General features: G+C 41.6%; 1 protein-coding gene across 5 annotated transcripts in view; it reads right to left on the bottom strand.

Annotated features, from left to right (window-relative positions):
• Window positions 1-1,296: 1,296 nt before the first annotated feature.
• erfl1 (Ets2 repressor factor like 1) overlaps window positions 1,297-20,060 on the bottom strand; it is a 95,284-nt gene continuing 76,520 nt past the window's right edge. For all 5 annotated transcript variants that reach the window (XM_074682830.1, XM_074682831.1, XM_074682829.1 and 2 more), the window contains 5 exons: window positions 10,654-10,727; window positions 9,907-10,141; window positions 7,874-8,051; window positions 5,516-5,645; window positions 1,297-3,831 (listed from right to left, as the gene is read on the bottom strand). In XM_074682830.1, coding sequence (XP_074538931.1) covers window positions 3,017-3,831; window positions 5,516-5,645; window positions 7,874-8,051; window positions 9,907-10,141; window positions 10,654-10,714 — 1,419 coding nt within the window. In that variant the 5' untranslated portion in view covers window positions 10,715-10,727 and the 3' untranslated portion in view covers window positions 1,297-3,016. The remainder of the gene's footprint in view (window positions 3,832-5,515; window positions 5,646-7,873; window positions 8,052-9,906; window positions 10,142-10,653; window positions 10,728-20,060) is intronic.

Below are 20,060 nucleotides of genomic sequence, written 5' to 3'. Positions count from 1 at the left end.
CTTTTCTTCTTTTTACTTTCTATACATTTAACTTTGTAGAAGAAGACAGGGCTGATACAACATTTTTTGAATTTAATTTTCCCACAGTGTTTCCCGTGTACACTCTATTCTGTTTAATTTTTTTTTAACACAGAGATTTGTTGACTTCAGAAAGTCACTGGATTTTTTGGTATCTTTAGTTCAAGTTCAAAGGTGCTTGATTCTTTTTTTCCTTTTATTTATTTACAATTATGTATGTCTCAATGACTAATGTGGAATGATCACTTTTATTGAGGTCCTTCCTACTTGAGTTTCTGTCTGCTTTCCTGCAAGTTGACCCCCTATTGTTAGTGTCTTGGTCATTATCTTGGCTCAATTAAACTGTGACACATTTTGAACTGCTGCTGTCTAGTAAATGTGGTGATAGTGTGTTATCAAGGACAAACGGTCCCGTTGTACTAATTTGATAACTGTGTAACCCTTTTAAGAGACTGTCTGATAATTTGAACAAGGCTTTTCAATGATTTACTTTGTGGTTGGTGGGGTTTGCATATGATTAATAAAATCTGTATGGTCTTTCTTATATTTATTAGCAACACAGGTAATGAATTATATTAGATGCGGTTATCAAATCAAAGCCATGAATGTAACATATACAGAAAAAGTTTTTGCCAGTGTTACAGAATTTACCTGGGGGATGATAAAAGACATCCCAGTATTGTAGGTACAAGGTCTACACTTTAATTTGCTGCCATTGTGTGTTCTGTATGCGGATGTATTGTATACCATTATCATCAATGTGAATGTTTTTGCAGTTAATTGTTGAATTGAAATGGGGAAAATAATATAAAGACACTAAGTCAGGAAATTGTGAAAATGCACAACTCTAGAAGCCATTACTTTCAAATTCTTAATCAAGACAGTCTTTCCATCAGAGGAGCAAATGACACAGGTTATTTCACAGAAATTCTGATAAATCACAAGAAAACCTTTCTGTTTGAATCCTCTGTTTCTTTTAGTGAAATTACAAATTATCCAAGTGCTTTCAAAAAGTGCAGAAATTGAAAAGAATTAGAATTTGGAGAAAAAATGTTAAACTATTATACTGTTCTGATTGGTACAAGTCTTTTCAGGATTTTTTTTTTTCAAAGTCACAACTAAACAGGAGAAAAACTGCTAGCTTCCATCACTGGCAGACTACTGCAGTCACATTTCAGTCATTATTTATCAAGTAAAAATATTAGTGGTTGCACTACCTATTTGAAAAACTCAGAGTCAACAACAGTCCACTATCCAGAATAATGTTTATTGCTTTGAAGATATTAATCTTTTTTCTTTTTTGCCACCTTCCATTTTTCCTCTTTACAGTAAAACAAAGAGATGACAGGTAGAAGCACTGCATTGTCGTTTTTGGATGTGTACACACACATATACACACAGAGGAAACAGTATTTACAGCTGTTAGTTGGTGAACTCCACACGGAGGTGACTGGAGGCCTTTTTCCTGTAGCAACTCAACAAACATAGAGCTTTACATTAACTTTACAATAGAGCTTTCACAACGAGTCGTATACCGCCACTGTTTGACAAACCGTCAGATATAAAGGCTATGAAGCTGTACAACATGGTTTAGTGTTCACTCTGTGTTGACAGGATGTGGTTTCATTAGATCCGTTAGAGCAGAAAGAAACTGTTTTTGAATCATTTTCCCAACACTGTCATGTCCTTGAGCAAAACAAATTGCACTGCTGCTGGCGCGGACAAAAAGCACTGATTGAAAAATAATCAAAAGCAGATTTAGAGGGGAGAATTTAAAAAAGAAAAACGCAAAGACCAATATTTTTCACATTAGACTAATTACATTACTGTTACACTTGTGAATGCTAACTACAAAAATAAGTCTACCAGCATATTTTTGAACCCAAAGGGTTTGTATGTCGGGCATCTGGCAAAAATGACCAAAGGGCACAATTAATTGGGGTAGAGACGATTCCCAGTGTGAACTCTGTCCTCATCATAGAAAAACATCTTCAGAGTGCAGATCTTCTGCCATTAATAATTTAAACTTTGATACACCTAAGCTTATAATTTATCCAACATGTTTAAATACTGAATTAAATCACAACAATACAGCTAAATCTTATCATATTGAATAATAATTAAATGTAATGTACACCATAATAAAATATATACACAGAAATATTCATACAAATTTCTAGATTGGTCCAGCTCTATGGCTCTCTTTTTCTTTCCTCTTTTTGAAGAAAATGTGCAAAAAATACTCGAACCACAGGACAAAAAGAAATATTCACACACTTTCACAGGTATTACTATTAAAAATGGAAAAAAAATGTAACATTTAAATTAACTTGCAAAAAAGATCACTCAAAGAAAGTGCAAATCATTTTCCTCTCAGATAACAAATGAGATGACTGAAATGACCACTAGGTGGCAGTATATGACTATGTCCCAGAGCTCAGAGTGATTATATATATGGTCCAAATCTCAAGAATTACAGCACAAATGTGTAAAATTGGATCGATCAGAGCATTATTTGTTGTTCTGTTCTGTTAGTATAGGGATGTTGTTTGTTAATGTTTGTCAGTGCAGGCGTTGCTGTGCTGTAATTTACCACCTCGCTGCCTTCCATCATAGCTCGGCCGACAGCAGACAGCAAATTGTAAAGTCCTGCTGGCAACGCGTTTAACAAGTCTACAAAGCGTGGAGCAATCGCTTGGTGTGAGAGATCGAAAAATAAAGGACGAGATGATGATATGGACAGCCTATAGCTTTAAAAAAATGTACGTTTAAGTGGACACGTCTGCAGTGTAATGGACTATAGGTAAGTGAAAAACTTACACAGCAAACAAGGAAACAGTAATTCTAGAGGTACAGAACATAACTGCCTTCCCTGGAAAAAGTGTCTATCAAGAGCTGACATTTTAAAGCAGGGAAGTGTCTTCAAGAAAAGAAAGGAGAGAAAAAGAGAGTTATCAGAGCTCAGACTGGCAAGATGGTGGATGCAGGAGAGAAAGTATTAGCTGTGGATCATTTTGAGAGTCTCTGTCTCCCTGTGTCTGTCATGCAGAGCCATGGAGGGGGAGAGCGATGGAGGCAGGGAAGGGGGTGGAGGAGTGAGGGGCATCAGGCTCTTCAGAGGATGTGGGGACACAGTCGGAGGAAGAGAGGAGATGGGTGGCAGCACACTCCCTTTCTTCCCGTCCAGCAGTATTTGTGATCGGCTCGCCAAGCTGGATTCCTTCCCGATGCCGAACTCGTGCTCGTTTTCGTTGTCTGAGCTGCAGTCGCTCAGATCTGTGATCTCAAGGTCTGAGTCTGACTCCGGATCCTGCTTCATGCCTCCTCCTCTCCTCTCTGTAGGGCTCTGCTGGTCTGTCACAGTCCCCGCTCCCAGTCCGACCGCTCCCAGACCCAGGGCCAAACCCGAGACCGGAGGATTTGCCTCTACCCTCTCCCTCTCCCCCAGTGATGCCCCAATGTCAGTCCGGCCCATCGACAGGCTCCCTGGGTAGGGTGGCAGGCACAGTCTGAGTGGTTGACCACCCGCAGTGCCGTTTGTGCCTCCAGTTTGCCCTGCTGCCCCCCTCTCGCCCCCACCTGCCTCCCCTGGGGGGAGAAGGGAGGAGAAAGGGTGAGGCAGCTGGGAAAGGCTGCTCTGCAAAGGGTTGGGGTAAAACTGGGAGGGGTAAAGCGAGCCAGGGGGCAGTTTGGGGCAGTTATTGAGAGAGAAGGCCCCTGGGAGGTAGGGGTTGAAGCCCCAGGGGTAGTCGAAGGGTGGGTTGCGCGGGTACGGGCCCAGCAAGGACGGGGGTTTGGAGTAGCATGGGGCACCTAGGACAGAGCAAAATCCAGAGATGGAGGTTAATGCTACGAAGGACCAAAGGTTTCTTGACATACAACATCGAAGAATGTTCACTAATTATGCTCAGTGGTATTAGCAAGTCTAATGTGAAGCCACAGGGGCCAACTCTGGCACGGCTGCTTTCAACAAAAACCTGATGGTTCATTTATGCATGCCAGTACTGTGTAGTACACCCACTTCACACTGCTGTAAACCACATGTGAGCACAAAGATTCTTCACTGCAGCACACACAGAAAACCTGACTAATCAAACAGCTAATACAGCAGACTTTGTCTTCATGTTTGTATGCTGAAAGGGAAATATGTGGAGACTTTCCTGTCACTGCGGCACATCATCACCGCGGTGACAGCCACCATGTTGACAAACCCAGCTGAGACCTAATAAAGGATGCATCAGCCTGGTTGCCTCTGCACTTCCAGGTTAAATGAGTGACAGAGAGGAAACTTTACAAACTGTCTGTCTCTATCCCCAGAAATATCTGTCACAGTATCAGCTCAGATTAAGAGGAAAAAGACGCAGTTAATTAAATATTGTATTTGAATTCAGCTCTTTGTTTTTGCCCTTTCAGAGGAGAGAAATGAGGTAAACTTGAGGTGATGCTGGAATTCAATTTTAATGAACAAACAAAAGCATTGCCGCTCCACCTACTGTACTTCCTTCCAACTGACAACCAACTCAAAGATTCTCTGCCTTCGCCTCACCCTCCACCTCTCCTCTCTCTTCCACTCTGTTATTTACTATGCAGGGCTAATTTGACAGTGCTGAAGTCTCTGCGTGCTGGGCCAGAAGTAGCTGGCAGACACATGAATATTGAATCAGTCAGGCAGGCCTCACTTGCTTATGAAAACACAGTAATGGGCGCCCACAGGCCACAAACTGAAGCCTGCACCCTCAATTAGGGCCTTCCTGCCTGGGAAGGGATTAGGACAGCGGGGACACATGGGAGGGAGAGGAGGGTGAGAAGGGAGGAAGGGGGGGAAAAGGACCTGAGGACAAACAGAGTGGGGAGGGAGATGAGGGGGAAGCAGGCTGTGTGATTAAGAGTGCATGTGTGTGAGTGTGAGTGTGAGTGTGTGTGGGTACATCTGTTTACAGACTATCTCTGCGGCACAATCACACACATTCTGATGCACGTGAAGAGAGTGCAGACGTACAAACAAAGGCAGGTGCATTGGCGCAAATGTACGAAAATGGACGTTGCATTTCCTGAGACTCTGGCGTGAAGGAGAAGTTTCCAAACATCTTTCTGTTAAAGGTGGATGATTTCTTCAGCCTTCAACCTGTTTGGTACCACAGCTGAAATGCATAATTCACAAGCTAACCTGGACTCTCTTACCTGTAGCACAGCCTCACTGCAGGCTGCGATGGGACAGCCATCTCTCTTATTTCCTTTAACAATAAATGTTCATGCCTGTCCACATCCTCATCCCTCTCCCTGCTCTCCTCTTTTCCCTCCAACAGCTCTTCCTTCCTTCCTTCTTTCTGTGTATATACCACCTATATGCCCTCCATACAAGCTGTTCTCCTTCACGAAGAAGAAGAAGAGGATGAAGAAGTAGAGGAAGAAGAAGAAAAGGAAGAAGAAGGGGAAGAAGAAGGTTTTCACTCTCGGATACTAAAAGATTCCTGACTTGACTGAGTTCTCTCCTTACCTGAACTGAGGAAAGGGAATGCGTCCAGTCTCAGCTTGTCTCCTTCAGGCCCTGGCGCTGTAGTCCCTCGATCAAACAGAGACGTCCCCCTGCCCGAGTCTGGCAAACGAGGAAACAGGGACTGTATGGCCTGTGCGACAAAAAGAGGAAGAGCAAGACGACGTTAATGTTACAGCATGTTTTCATACTTCACAAACACAACACATATCCTTTCTATCTATCCTTGCTCGTAATGTGCATGAGTCGACCGAGTGTGATGCAAACAGTGTCAGAGTCGCAGCAAGGACAGGATAAGAAGAGGTGTCATGGGACTTTGAGTAGAAAAGGGACACAGGGAGGACGTGGGGGCTCAAAGGCAGGAAGAGTTCAGAGTCGAATGGAGACCAGAGATTAAGATTGTGGGCACTTAGGATAAATGAGGAGGAGAAAGAAGAAGGGGCGCAGGACAAATAGGACTGAGATCTTAAAAAGAGGCGCCTATTCAGGATGTAGGACAGCTCCGTGTGTCGATGTGTGAATATTCTTTTCTGTATAAAACACATGAAGGAGAAGGAGGCAAAGGTAAAATAAACGGATCAGTTGAATCTTAGGAATGAAGGGGACAAAGGGGGGATTATTTTTCCCCCTGGCAGAACTTTTGGATCAATAGTATCTGTCACCTCGCAGCCCCGCGACTTTGAAAGGCAAGACTGTACTCCCAAGCTGCGAGATCCACGTTGCTTAACAAACCGCATTAATGACCCACCATTGATCTGATCTGACGCGACCCCTCTGCTTTCAATTTCTTTCATTTTCAATCGATGACAGATGGATACACCATCGGAGACGGGGATGAGAGCGGGAGGGGATAACGTCTTCTTTTGTTTTAAGGACAAGTTAAAACCATCCCCCCTCCTCCGCTGTCTCCTTCAGAGTCTGTGTCGCCTTATCCCGTCTTCAGAAGAGCACAGACAAATGATGGATGATTCGCTCTTACTGTACTTTCAACTTGAGAGCACTTTCTGGGACATCTGATGTTAATTAAAATCATGTGCACGCCAGTGAAAATCCAAAATAAAAAGCCGTCTACTTCAAAACACTCCTCTGAAAATATCCATTATGTAGTGTCAAATGTAAAAAATTTGAATTGATTTTTTTTCATTGTTTTTTAAAAATATCTCACCACTTTCATAAAGCCACGAGTGAAGACATAACATCATTTTGATCCAATTTTTTTGCCCTTTTCTCTTCTGATACAATTTGCCTCTGTAAAAATTTACAATCTCTCAGGGCAAACAGTAAGTACTCTATTAATATCTCCATTTCAGAGTGAATAAAAGATAGGTACAATGAAAATCTCTATTCCCGAGTAAAAAGCAGAGACAGGCACAGCAGGGGCCTGAAATACAACAGCAAAAATCTCAACAGTGAAATGGATTCAGTTACCTGAATTAAATCTCTATTAGTACAAAATTAAAGGCGAAGAGAGTTTTCCATTTTTCCTTGTTCTATTTTTAAATCAACCCTGTGTTTGTAAGCGCCATTATTTCCTCACATTCAGACACACTGTAAAAGAAAGCGCTACATTACTTTCTGATGAATTCTGATTTGACTTGGTTGAGTAAGTCTTTTATCCTTCATTGTGTTAGATTTTAAATGTTTTTCATGTCATGACAGATGATTTTTACGTAAGGTTTCTGTTAATTTAAAAATGTGAAACTAAAATCTTTTGGTTTTGCTTTTTTTAAGACTCCATTTTTTAGTTTAAAAAACTACAGGGGCGTTGCCATGTTTGGAGGGCAAGTGCCTCGTACTCAGAGGCTATAGTCCTTATTATGATGGCTGCAGTATGACTTCCCGTAACGACTTGGTGCTTGTTATTTTCCCCTCTCACTCCCCTTATTCCCTGTTCATCTAAAGCTGTTTCACTTAAAAAAAAATAAAAAAGGATTTGAATATAAACATATATATATATTTTTTTTGTTCGGCATAGAGCTTGTCATACCTCATTTCACATCATATGTCCCTTCTGAGTCCATAATAAAGCTGAAAAATAACCCTTTTTTAAAAGCCAAATATGTGCCACTTACTCTTAAAGTGTCTGAGAACTACTTTAAACTTTATTTTACAGCATTAAAATGGTGCAAAATCAAAATCCTCCATCCAACAGGTAAAACGTTGGACCAAAACCATGCTCTGTGAAACAGCATTCAATGTCAATGTATAAGATTGTCTTTAAATGTATTGTACTTAAATCAGACTGGATATGTTTTTTTTTAAATGTCGTGTAGTCGTAGCTATGCTTAACTCCCAGCTTATTTATCTTTCATAATATCTCCCTCTTTGTTTATCCACTCTCTCCATTCTCACCCATCATACCTCAGGGGTGCAGTCGGGTGCAGTGGAGCTCCCGTTGAAGTGATTCTGGGCCAGAAAAAAGGGGGAGTTTGCCATGTCCAGGATAGGGTAGTTCACCAACACCACCTTACTGAAGTTAAACTTATAGGTGAACCGCTTTCCTTTGGTTTTGTGCAAAATGCGCTTGTTGTAGTAATACCTGCAACAGAGGAGAGGTAGAGGAAATCGAAAGGAGGGATGGAGTGAGGGGATAAAGGATAAGGGAAAGAGGAAGAGGAAAAGGAAAAGAGGAGGGAAGGATTAATATAATGCTTGTATCAAGGTTTTTTGTGTTTCATCGCTAACAGAGAAGAATAAGTAAACATTTTTAGTGCTGTTGGGCAAGAACTATGCTGATTTCCCACTGTTTTTATTCATCTCCTCCTACCTCCAATCAATTCATGTCTGCCTGCCTTGTTTCGATACAAGAGGCTTGTTTGAAGGGAAATTTTATTCAGCTGTTAACAGACAAAAAGTCAAAAAGATGAATCCCTTTTAGCTACAGAGGCTATTAACATAGAGTGAATGTTACACAACTGTGAGGTACAACAAAATAGCAAAGTGCTGTCTCATTATTTAACAATTAACAGGCGTGTGAAATAAATATGATAGATATATTTCTTAGAAAGGAGATCAGTGTGGTGTTGAAAACAAGAAATGAATTGAACAAGTAAAAATGAAACTTGATTTTATCCTGAAAAACATATTTTTCTGCAAAACTTTGAGATAATCCTCTACATTTTTGTATTTTATGTATAAACTTAGTTTTCATGTTCTCAAGCTGTTTTGACTCTGAAACACAACATCCCGGCTGAGTGACGTGTAAATGTAATTGACAGGGAAGCTGCCAACGCTTCCACCGTGCAGAGCACATTTACAGAAAAGGTGAGACAAACGGAAGGAGTCTCCATGGTAACAACCTCAGGTGTCTCCCACTGGGCATGTCGAGCTGCCGTCATGCCAGCTTCCTGCGCCACCCACCGAGGTGTCACAGTGTACGCTCTGCCAGGATGCCAGGTTGATGAGCGGTAAAAGGAAACACGGAGCCATCTGGCCCAGGTAAGGGCTCAGGAGAGAGGGAGGGGGAGGGGGAGTTGGGTAGGCAGAGGAGGGGAGCTGCAAATTGAAAAACTTGTGGATTCACTCTCTCTCGCGAGATAGAAGTTGAAATCTCGGGCACCATCTTTTTTTCTTTCTTTTATTTATTTTTCTTTGAGTACTTGGATTTGTTTGTTTTAAAATGCAGCAAGTGCTGAATTCATTAGACGAGCTCAGCATTAAATACTGTTGAGCTTCACCTCATTATGCAGGCGCACTGTAACAACACACACAGCAGCATGTACGGATCAGCATGTAGCCACAGTGGCTGCGCCCGGTGCAATGATGTGTACGTGTTTTGCTTTGCGTGGCAATTGTGCCGTGGCCCTTAATTGAGCAATTAAGTGGGGCTAATTAAGAAGGCTAATTGTGGCCCCAGCCAATTCATAACAATTAGACTCTGACGACAGCCCCCATTAACAAGAGGCCAAAGGAAAGCGCAGAAAGAGAGGGGGGGCTGGGTGGGGGAATAAGTCCGGGTAGTGTGTATTTGCATAAGAAAACCGTGTGTGTGGTTGGGGGTTGTAAACTGCTGAAGGTGTGGAGTGTGAATTGTTTTAATCACCTTCGGCAAGTTCAATGCTGAAGCAGTTTCTGCACTCTGAGGAAAAAGAAGTCCAACCAATTTTATACTGGGGCTTTAATTTCAAAATCCCTATTGAATTTTTTATTTGGCAGCTCAATGGTGAACTTTCCATCAGGATGTCCACAGATAAGGAGAAATTGAGGGTATTGACGTTCCCTTGGAAATGGCTCCACCTTTATCTTTCCATTAAACTGACATGAAAAAACAAGTGAGGACTCTGACAGATAAGAGTAAACAACGTATGTAAACTGTGCTGCAGTAACCATCCTGACTTATCTGATTCCAGCAGTGTATTTATTTTATGTTCAACACTTTATGCACAGGCTTGTACCTCAGTGCTCGGCTCAGCTTGTCGTAGTTCATGTGAGGTTTGCACTTCCTAATCCCCCACAGCCGGGCCACCTCATCTGGATCCTTTATGACAAACTCTCCATAGTCCCCCTGCCAGGCGATGACCCCCTGATACTCCTCCTTCTGCAGCAGCTCCAGGATGAAATGCCACAGCTGGATCTGTCTGGACCCGGGGCTCGACTCAGGCTTGTAAGCCCAGTCTGGGAAGGCGAACCCTGGGTATACAGAGCAGGAAAGAGAGGAGGATGAGGGCAGGGCCTGTCATTTGTCCTGCCGGTTGCCAAGGGGGATCGCTGTCTGAATGACTGATGAGTGATGGAGGTGAGGGATGATGTGTTTAATATCACAGCACGTGCCCTGAGCAATGTTAGTCTGCGCTAATGCCCTCTAGCCTCAACAGATTGGTCAGCGGGATGATGACAGCTCGCTGGGAGAGATCTGATTGATGTAGCTCAGGTCTGAATTCTAAAAGCCAACTGTATGCATAACATAGACGGAGTTAAGAAGCTTTTTGACTCACTCACAAGTGAACCTGGCACTAACTAGCCCTATGAAAATATTAGAAATACAACCAATTACCACCAGAGATGGAATTTGTTTACCAAAAAGTGTGCAAAGTGATTTTTTTTCCCAGCTAAATTTAAGATTTACTTTTAACGTGCATAGCTATGATTTTGATGATGGTGATGTTTATTTTTAAGAGAACTGAATATGCTTGTTAACTGACCTGGCGTCCATAGAGCAGGCACCGGGGGGAGCAGCAGATCACTGACGCAGTTACAGTCCATGCCTCCACAACACCTGAAATCAAACACACAGATGGTAAGAGAGGCCAGTTAACAGCGACTGCGATAATGACTCGAAACATTGCAAAATAAAAGTCTGAGGCAAGAAACTTCATGGCTACAGCCGGAGTCAGCTCCCGAGCAAGTTTACTCTGACGAGTTGAAGAGTGTAAACTTTGTTGAAAAATGGAGGTATTGCATAAGGGTCTAAGGGCACTGAATTAGTTCAAAATCAGACCTTAAATCGATGTGAAATATGGCAAGGTTATGTTTCATATGTCTCGGGTAGAGATCAGGTGTTTGATGGATGTGATCTTGTGTGGCCACCTGAGGCAGAGACTGATGCAACATGGTGGACATCCCTAAAGTGCATTTATGAACAGGAGGAATTAAATAGACTCCTGAAAACTAAATTGAAGTTAAAGCCGTAATACACTAAATATTTGGTGTTTTCAGCTGTTACGTAGTCATTCACTGGTAAAGTTTTTTTTTAATTTAAAAAAAAAACAGAAATAGCTATGATTTTTAATTCAAGGGTCTGCTGACTTTTTCTTTGTGTAAAAATAAAGAAACCGAAGTGATATTTTGAGAAAGTATTTTTTAAAGCTGTAGAATCACAGTTTTATGTCCATAAATGTAAATACTTGTTTCTTTTTAGTGTCTTTAACTCTTCACAATAATGAAAAATGCAGCTTCTGATGCAAGGATTTTGGTTTAAAGGTAACTTGCTCCAAAATATGTAATTGTAGAGAGACTAATCAAAATATGTCAATAATTACTAAAATGTGCAGAAAGAAAACAAGTATCAAGAAAAAAAAGTTATTACTAGACATGCACCGATCAAACGGTGCTGATTTCCTTAACTTTGGGGAATCAGTGATTGGTGATCAGGGATCGGCTCATCCTTACATATGAAACTGATCTTATATACCTCCAGAAAGGTCTGACAGCCAGTCTTTGTTGCTTTTTGCCCTGAGACTTAAATCTCAGGACACTTTTGTGGTTTTGTAAGTTAAAAGATAACAATTTTATTGTTTCACAGGTATTGTTAAATGAATTCCAATAAAATAAGAATTGAACATTGAAGGTATATGCTGTCAGTTATAAAAAAATAAAAAACAAAAATTGGTATCGACAGGTCAGGCTTTTTTAAAGATGTGTGATCAGCCAGAAAATTGTGATCGGTGCACCCCTAGTAGAGAGACTAATCAAAACATGTCAATAATTACTAGAGCCACTAAAATGTGCAGAAAGAAAACAAATATCAAGAAAAAAGTTACGATGATAAGAGATTCAAATGTGATTTTTCACAAATAACAAACCTTTATGAATTCACCCCAGGTGTGTTTGACAGTAATAAACTGTTGATTTGCACCCAGTGCATGGCATCATGGGACTCTGCTGTGCCCAGATGATTTGATGATAGTGTCACTGAGAGAGTAATGGTGCTTTATGAGAAGACGGATAATAACAGTGCAGACGAAAGCGCACGTCTGCTGCCAGGAGAAAGTTAAGACTTCAGTGTTTCCACGATGAGCGGGAGGACAGGGTCTAGTTTGGATATCACATTTTGATCGGGGTTGTTTTACAAAGCTCAGATGGAAGAGATGCCCTGCTACTACACCGCTATCTTTAATGCCGACCCCTCTTTCTCTCCCTTCACTCTCTCTATTTAATTATGCTCTGTGAATTTTGGATTTTCCCTCCAGCATTGAAATAGAACGTGAATTATTAAGGTGTGTTTGTATAAATTATTATTGCTAACTCCAGGCATTTCTCTCCCTCCCTCCTTTCCTTTCTCTCACTCTCTGACCAACTCTCTCCCGCTCGCTTCTCGCCTTTGGATTGTGGCCCCTCTCACTCTCTCCTCCGTCTCTTCATCTTTCTTGTTCTCAAGCCGCTCCTTCTGTCTTCAAATACAAAGTTGGCATTCATCCTATCTCACTCACCCCCCACACCCTCCACATCATTCATGTTATCATTTCTTATTTTTTCATCTTCTTCACACTCTGTCTCGTGTGTCTCTGCCTACACTCACCATCACGTAATGAGTTGAAGTTATCACACGGGTTCAAATAGCAGTTAGGAGTTACATCTTCACTGTAAAAGCACCATTTTCTGAGAGATTTTTCCACAAAAGTGCAGCGTGCAACAGATTATTTTGTGTTCAGTAGGTTTTCGAAACACACGCTGACCAAAGGCCTCAGCAGACAAAGCTTGGAGTCTTTTCAAAATAAGATTTTCTTTTCGTTGGAGGTAGTAATCTATAAGTTTCCTCATCCCTGTGGGCCACAGGCCATCAGTAGTATATCAGCTCTTTCATTTGGCGTATTCTCGTGACTCTCAGCATGTATACACTCCTCTCCTCCGAGGATTAGATACATGTGCTCTCCTTTCTGTCAGGGTTTCTCCTTAAACCACCTACGCACCGCCTATATCTATATCCATCTTCCTTTTCCCAATCCACTGTGTATGTATACAGGTGAATCCTCCTTTCCTCTTTCCCACCTTCTTTCTACTCACACACCCTATCCTCTGTCTCCTCACCCACCCTCCCTCGCTCAGTGCTGCGCCTCACCCATCTCCTCTCCTCTCCCTCTCTGTGTGTTTTGCTTCGGCGCAGTAATTTTCCGTTTGATTTCGGAGGTAATGCATTTTTTACAAATCAAAGAGGAAGCCAGGCTGGCCCCCCCTTCTCTTCCTCCTCCTCCTTTCCCTCGCTCCCTCCCTCCCTCCCTTTCCTCCTCCTCCTCATCCTTCACTCTCTCCCTCCCTAGTCTCCCGTTCTCGCCCCCCTCGGCCCCCCAGGCCAGAGAGGAGATAAAGGAGCCCCCATCATTTCCTTGTTAGTTTTGATTTGGGCAGCGCAGGGCTTTCAAGTTCCCCCCATCACCCCCAGAAACATTATAACTAGCAGCCCAGGGAATACTGTTCCTCGTACACACACACTCTGACACACACATGCATGCACAGCCTGTCAGATACAGACGCTCACAGATTGTAATGGATTGTACATGCACAGTGAACACACAGTCTCGAGAAGATATGCCACAAATACAGAGGTATTCAGGTACCCGACACACAAACACACACACACACACACACACACACACAGTGAGAAGAAGCACACAGAATAAGACATGGAGCCCATAGATATTGACTCAATCAATAGAGACACACTAACACACATCTCGCCGAGCTGAAAGACAGACTGCACTTTGTTTACTAAAGATGCTGATAGAGCTCAGAGATGTGTGCAAACAAAAAACTGGAATACGTTTTACTTTAAAAAGAGCAACTCTGGACACAACGGCCCAAACAAAAGGACCTCGCTCCCACAAAAGGCCACCAATAAACCCAAGGATGGATGATTGATCACACAGTTAGCAGCGACAATGGTAGAAACACACAACAGGGGCACAGAGATAGCACACACAGTCACACCTCGACAAAAGCACCTTCACTGTTCAAAGGAAATCTCAGCTTTGGTCCTGCACATACTTCTGAGCCTACGCCGGATTTAGCGAACACACGCAGCTACTGCTCATCCTCTGGTGTGTTGATGAGTCACTGGCTTTGATAACTCAGTCAACAGTTGAAAGAGTGTGCAGGTTTTTAGGGACACTACCATGATGCAAGAACTCACACTCATGCTAGGGCGAAGCTGAAGAGTGCTTTTGCTGTTATTGCTTTTAAACTTTCAAACAACTCTCCGAAAAAAAGTGTCAAGGAGGCCAAATCATCTTGAAAGCTGTGAAGCATTTGGGAGCAACAGAAACAATCTGTAAACACAACTTTGAAATAACATCACCAACAAGTTGATATGATGAACCTGTTAGGTCAGAGCGTCTTATTTACACATCCAGCAGACACAGAACTACATCGGCATTCACGAGGAGTCTGGATACTCGGTCAGTGTAAGTCCAATATTCACTCACTTTAAAGGGCTATTGGAAAAAAATGTTCTACTTTCTTCCCGAGTTATTAAGTGAAACTATAAAGTTTGTCTGTAGTATGTTGCCAAGCAGAGTTGAAATAAGTTTATCAATCTTGGATCTGCAAAAAAAGCTGGTGAGAGCAGTGATGGTGAAACTATTGAGTTCATACAGTTATGGACGACACGCCTCCATCTCCCATTGAAAAAAAATGAAGCAAAGGTGTATAAAATCTTACAGAGCGTGCAGAAGCAATCTGGCTGGTTGAGCCATGAGACTGCTGTCACCCCTATTCTACAAACCAAGCACATGTTTTATTTTGTGATAACAGCTTTACAATCCTAGCTATGAGCACGGAAAAGATTCCTTAGTCAGTTTTAAGCAAGTTAAGGAAGCACACTGTTAAGGAAGGTCAAATGACGCTTGTGCTGGTGTCATATTTATACATTTAAAGTCACTGTGAGGAGTTCCTGATAGAATTGAAATAGTCTAATAATGCGTATCCATGTTAATAACACAGCTGGTAGTTTGACAGAAAGACCAAGTAAGCAGTAAGAAAGATTGTTTTCTTTTTGATCATTTTAAAGCATTATGTCATTTATTCATGGCTGATACTGAAGAGGGGATTAGGGAAAAAAGTTTTCTGTTGGAGTATTGTTTTGGAGAGAGAAACTCTTTAACCAGAGCTTTGCTAGTTAAAGAGTAAAATGACTGTGAACAGGACTGAATGTTTATGTGATTATCATGTGTGAATGGTTCACTATTCTTGAGGACAACAGTGGAAAAGCATTTACATATTCTGTCATTTACAGCACCAGAGGATACATCATGACACCGCAGTTGTGACTAGTAGCATTAAAACTACTTAGGTCACTTTTGTGAGCACCACAAGCTCCGTAAAAAGATATGGTAAGTTTAAGTGAATACCTGGTAAGTTTAATCAATTTTAAGCTCCAGTTCATACATAAGTAGCCAAAAATTACTACTGTAACTGATCACTTTGCAGCTTGCTAAAGGTTTTTTGTCCATGCAATTGCTTCCCTGAGGGATGCCCATTTAGCAAGCAGAAGAAAAGGAGGCAAGGATGACGTGCTGGCACTACAGTGTGAGCCAACAAGAGACGTTATCAACCTGTCCTTCTATTCCTCAGAGTTGGGGATTGTAGGATCTATCTCCGATAGATGGACAAGCTAACTGTGCTAATTCAGCACCAGAGGGTAAACCAGAGGGCAGAGTAGCATCATGCTATTCACAGAGACATGGTTAATGGAGCGGGTACTAACGCCACATTGGAAGGATTTCACCTGCTGTGAGCGGACAGGATACAGGACAGTGAGACTGAACAGACTGGTGAAGAGGTGGTTGCTGACAAAGTATTATGGCCAGGCTCTCGTCTCTGATGGACATTTTTTTTCTTCTATTTGACACTTAATGTATTATTCTTTTTATATATTCTTAGTGGGGTTTTTGCACTATAAACTTTCTTTTTGCTGCTGTAATACTGTAAATTTCCTTGTTGTGAGATGAAAGGTGTATCTGATCATATCTTGCCTGATCTTACATCATTTTGACCGTAGGTGATGGTGCTTCTGGAAAAATGCTGTCACCATCGAAGTAAAACACTGATTGCATCCAAAACTGTCTTTGGACTCGACACAACATAAAAACTTCTTAAAGTGCTGTTGACTCATTGACGTCTGTTAAACAACGACACTTTTGCTTTTGGCTTCACTTTTTGGAGCTGCCATTCCATCCGTCATTTTGTACAGCCTGTGTTTGACAGTAAAACCAAAACAAGGAGCTTATAGGTGCTTAAATGTTAATAGAGACATTTATAATTCTCTGCGTTTACACTGAGCCATTTGATTCTTTCTGAACATATTAATATTTTTGGGAGCTGCCTTGCACTCAATTATTTGCATGTCTCTATTGTGTTTATGTTTGTTGTTTTTGATATATACTTTTTCCTCCTTTACTTTTATTTTAAAATGCTTGATTACTCATCGCTTCTTCCTGTTACTGAATTCTTTTGTAAAAGCTAAAGCAATGTTGTTTGAGTGATATCTGTGAAAGCTTTATTTGAATCATACTCCCTTCAAATTTGGCTGACTGGTTACAAACATATTAGTACGGAGATGAGTAGGGGTCAAACTTGGTTGATTTTCAGGTGTATTTGTATCACAATTTTTTTCTCCCAAAAAGGACTGGCTGATCCACACAGATGCAAGTTTGCATCAGGGCTGGTAATCTTTTGGACCAGGCCCCTCGGCAGAACCTGTGCACTTTCAGAACCGGGGTTAGTAGGCCATGACGGGACTGAAAAGGAAACAGTGTGAGGAACAAACTGTAGTACCGAGTGTGTTTTGAAATTCTGCAGAGTGACTGGGGTAGGGAGAAGAAGGGGGGCCAAGCTGACATTCAGGCAACATTATGTCTCCAGTGTTGTCTAAAGAAGGAAAGAGTGATGGGTCACGATATAAAAAGATAGAAAAATATGAGAGGCATGAAGAGTCTGGCCTCTCCCGCTTTCTTTTTCCACCAGATGAAACGGGCTCAGTACATCTGTCTCATCTTCCTTTTTTCGGTTGCCCCTGAAAAAGGCCCGACTGAACCCTTTCTCTCTCCCTTTCTCTTTACTTGCCTCTCTCTTGCTTTTTTCTGTCTCTCCCTCTCTCTCTGTTCCTCTCCCTGGTTAGCTCTGACACACTGGTCAGCCTCAGGGTGGAAGAACAGAGGGACTCTGCGATGGGTTTGTTAGAGGAGACGAAGAGAAGGAGAAACAAGGAGGGTAGAGAGAGAGGAATGAAGGAGGAAGAGGTGGGGGCTGGTCAGGAAGAGGGAAGAAGAACCTGTCCATCCAATTGTTAAAAGAAAAGTCAACAGTGAATGAAATTTTACTACTGCAGAGCCATCTCAATGATGTGATTTAGCCAAATGTCTTGGCTGGGCTTTAAACATTTTAAATGAAACATGGGTGACTTATCACTTATGTGTCTAAGCATACAGCACAATACAGAGTTACATACTCATAATTATACATCTACCCTGCATCTTCCACTTCTTATTCTTACTACAATTAAATAGCACTGTTTTGCCACTACATGTGTTAATATATTATAAAATGTAAGACTAGTTGAACTTTTTTTATTGAAATTCAGTTGACTTTTCATTACACCAAGAGAAACAATACCAAAAAACGACTCGACCCAGACTTTAACCAACCATGTGTCCTTGCAGTTCAGATATATGAAATTCAACAAAAAGTTTTTGGTGCAATTGCAAAACTGAGACTACATCATCTTGAATAGAAAGCACTAACTTCCCTCTATTTTTACTCTTTTTAACAAATCCGTCTTCATCCATTGTCACTTTGTAGTGAGTCAAGTCACCATGTTATACACTCACAAAGAAACCCAGACAAACCACTCAGATTTCAGTCGGATAGTAATTGCTGAAAACCCTTCGCATCTTTTTGTACAGTGTGTATGGTTAAGAGCTAAAACTCAATACACACAACAATATACATTCAAATAATGACTTCTGTTGCAGCTTTATTTCAGTATTTTCTTTATTCTGTGGACTATTCTGTTATAAGACAGAGCGAGAAACAAATGCAACAAGGCAACAGACAGGAGTATATAACTGTCAATGTATTTAAAAAGATGGATAGTGATGGAGTTTGGAGTCTCTGTGACTGTCTGTGCTCCCACAGTGCAACCATTACTCCACACTGCAGGGGCAAAGCTGATACTCAGTCCCTCACACTGAGAGATACGCAAGAGATATCATCTGACAGAGCAGTGAAAATATCAAGCCTGAAATATATGCTACACGTGTTGACTGGCATAGTAGTTAAGGGCTGAAAGTAATGTTTAATGTGGGTATGAAGGAGGTAAGATATGAATTCAGAAATGATGTTTCAAAACCTAATTACATTACAACTAACAGTTATGAAGTCTATGACTGAATTCAAGAGTATGCATCGAATGATATATCTATAATAATTTCAGACAAAAATCAAAACAGGTTTACAAAAGAACAAGACATGTGTTTAGTTACATTTTTTAATCTAGGCTGCACGACTCATGAAAAGTCATATACAAAGCTAAACTGGAGCTCTAATTGGGATATCTGTCATCATCACCCACCTCTGTGGTGCCAAGTCTGGAGTACACATGACCTTAGTAAAACTTGCGTATATTCTAACTAAAAACAAAATGCTTGTTGAGGACTATTTTCAGCAGCGGATTAATACACATTTTGCAGCAGCAAGTAGCTTAATTATGGTTAAATTTTATGGAACAACAAATGACAATATTTATTTTGGACATTCTAATTTTTTTAAGCTATAGCAGCTTTGAGCACAGATACACAACACCTTGTAGGACAAAACGTCTGCCTTTATTTGTATTTAAATGATCCTGAATATAGTATGTAGAATATAATTAACCACATTGTTTAAAGGCAAGTGTCATTCATTACAGATTCGAGGTTGAGTCAGGTTTCAGATGAGACACTGCTCTGCTGATAAATAAGGAAACTTGTTTTTTTTTTCAGACTTTGATGAAAGGTGGAGAACTCCAACAAGTTTAAGATGAGGTGAGCGAAGATAAGGATGTGAGCGCGTGAAACGGTATTAGTATGGTATGGTACGCCGGCGTTAAGAAAATAAGGAAAAGAAGGGGAAAAGGGATGAAGAAAAAAGTATCAATCGATAGGGTTAAATTATTCATCGTCATTAATTATCGATCGCTCTCCGCTGCCGGCTCGTCCGCCTCGCGCCAGAGTTGAAAGGAGGGAAAGCGCGCTTTATTAAAACCGGCTCGAGCCTCATTGTTTCATGTCCCGCGGCAAAGAAAAAGCTCGAGTTTGGCTCTGCCCGCGCCAGTAGAAAAGTACATACACACGCACGCACACACACATGCTCAACCTCCCTCCTTTTACTTCCCTCATGCTCTCTCTCTCTCTCCCTCTCTCCGGACGCGCGGGAGGAGCTTTGGGGAGCCTCGCGCGGTGTTCACGGGGCGGCTGTGTCTCGCGTGGATCGATGAGGGATCAATGGCTCGCGCTGACTAATAGCCAGAGAGCGCCTTTGATCTCGCGGCTGAGAGATCAAAACCTGCGCGAGAGGGAAGAGAAATAGGAAAAGAAACTGCGCCGGCGAGCTGACCTTTACACACACACACACACACACACACACACACACACACACACACACACACACACACACACACACACACGTACCTAGCGCACGCGCGCGGCTTTTAGGAATTTGACTGCAGGATATCCTACAAGCAAACAAGCTATAACAGATGAATAAATAACGAAACTACAGATGAATATGCGCGGCAAACATTCAGAAATTCACTTAATATATCTTTAGCAAAGACGCTCATCACTCATCACTTCTGCGC

Source organism: Halichoeres trimaculatus, unplaced genomic scaffold (assembly GCF_033239565.1).
Source record: "Halichoeres trimaculatus isolate MK-OKI-2021-1 unplaced genomic scaffold, fHalTri1.1 fHalTri1_scaffold_12, whole genome shotgun sequence".
NCBI classification, from domain to species: domain Eukaryota; kingdom Metazoa; phylum Chordata; class Actinopteri; order Labriformes; family Labridae; genus Halichoeres; species Halichoeres trimaculatus.
Note: the sequence above shows the minus strand (reverse complement) of the source record. Positions and strands in the feature narration are given on the sequence as shown.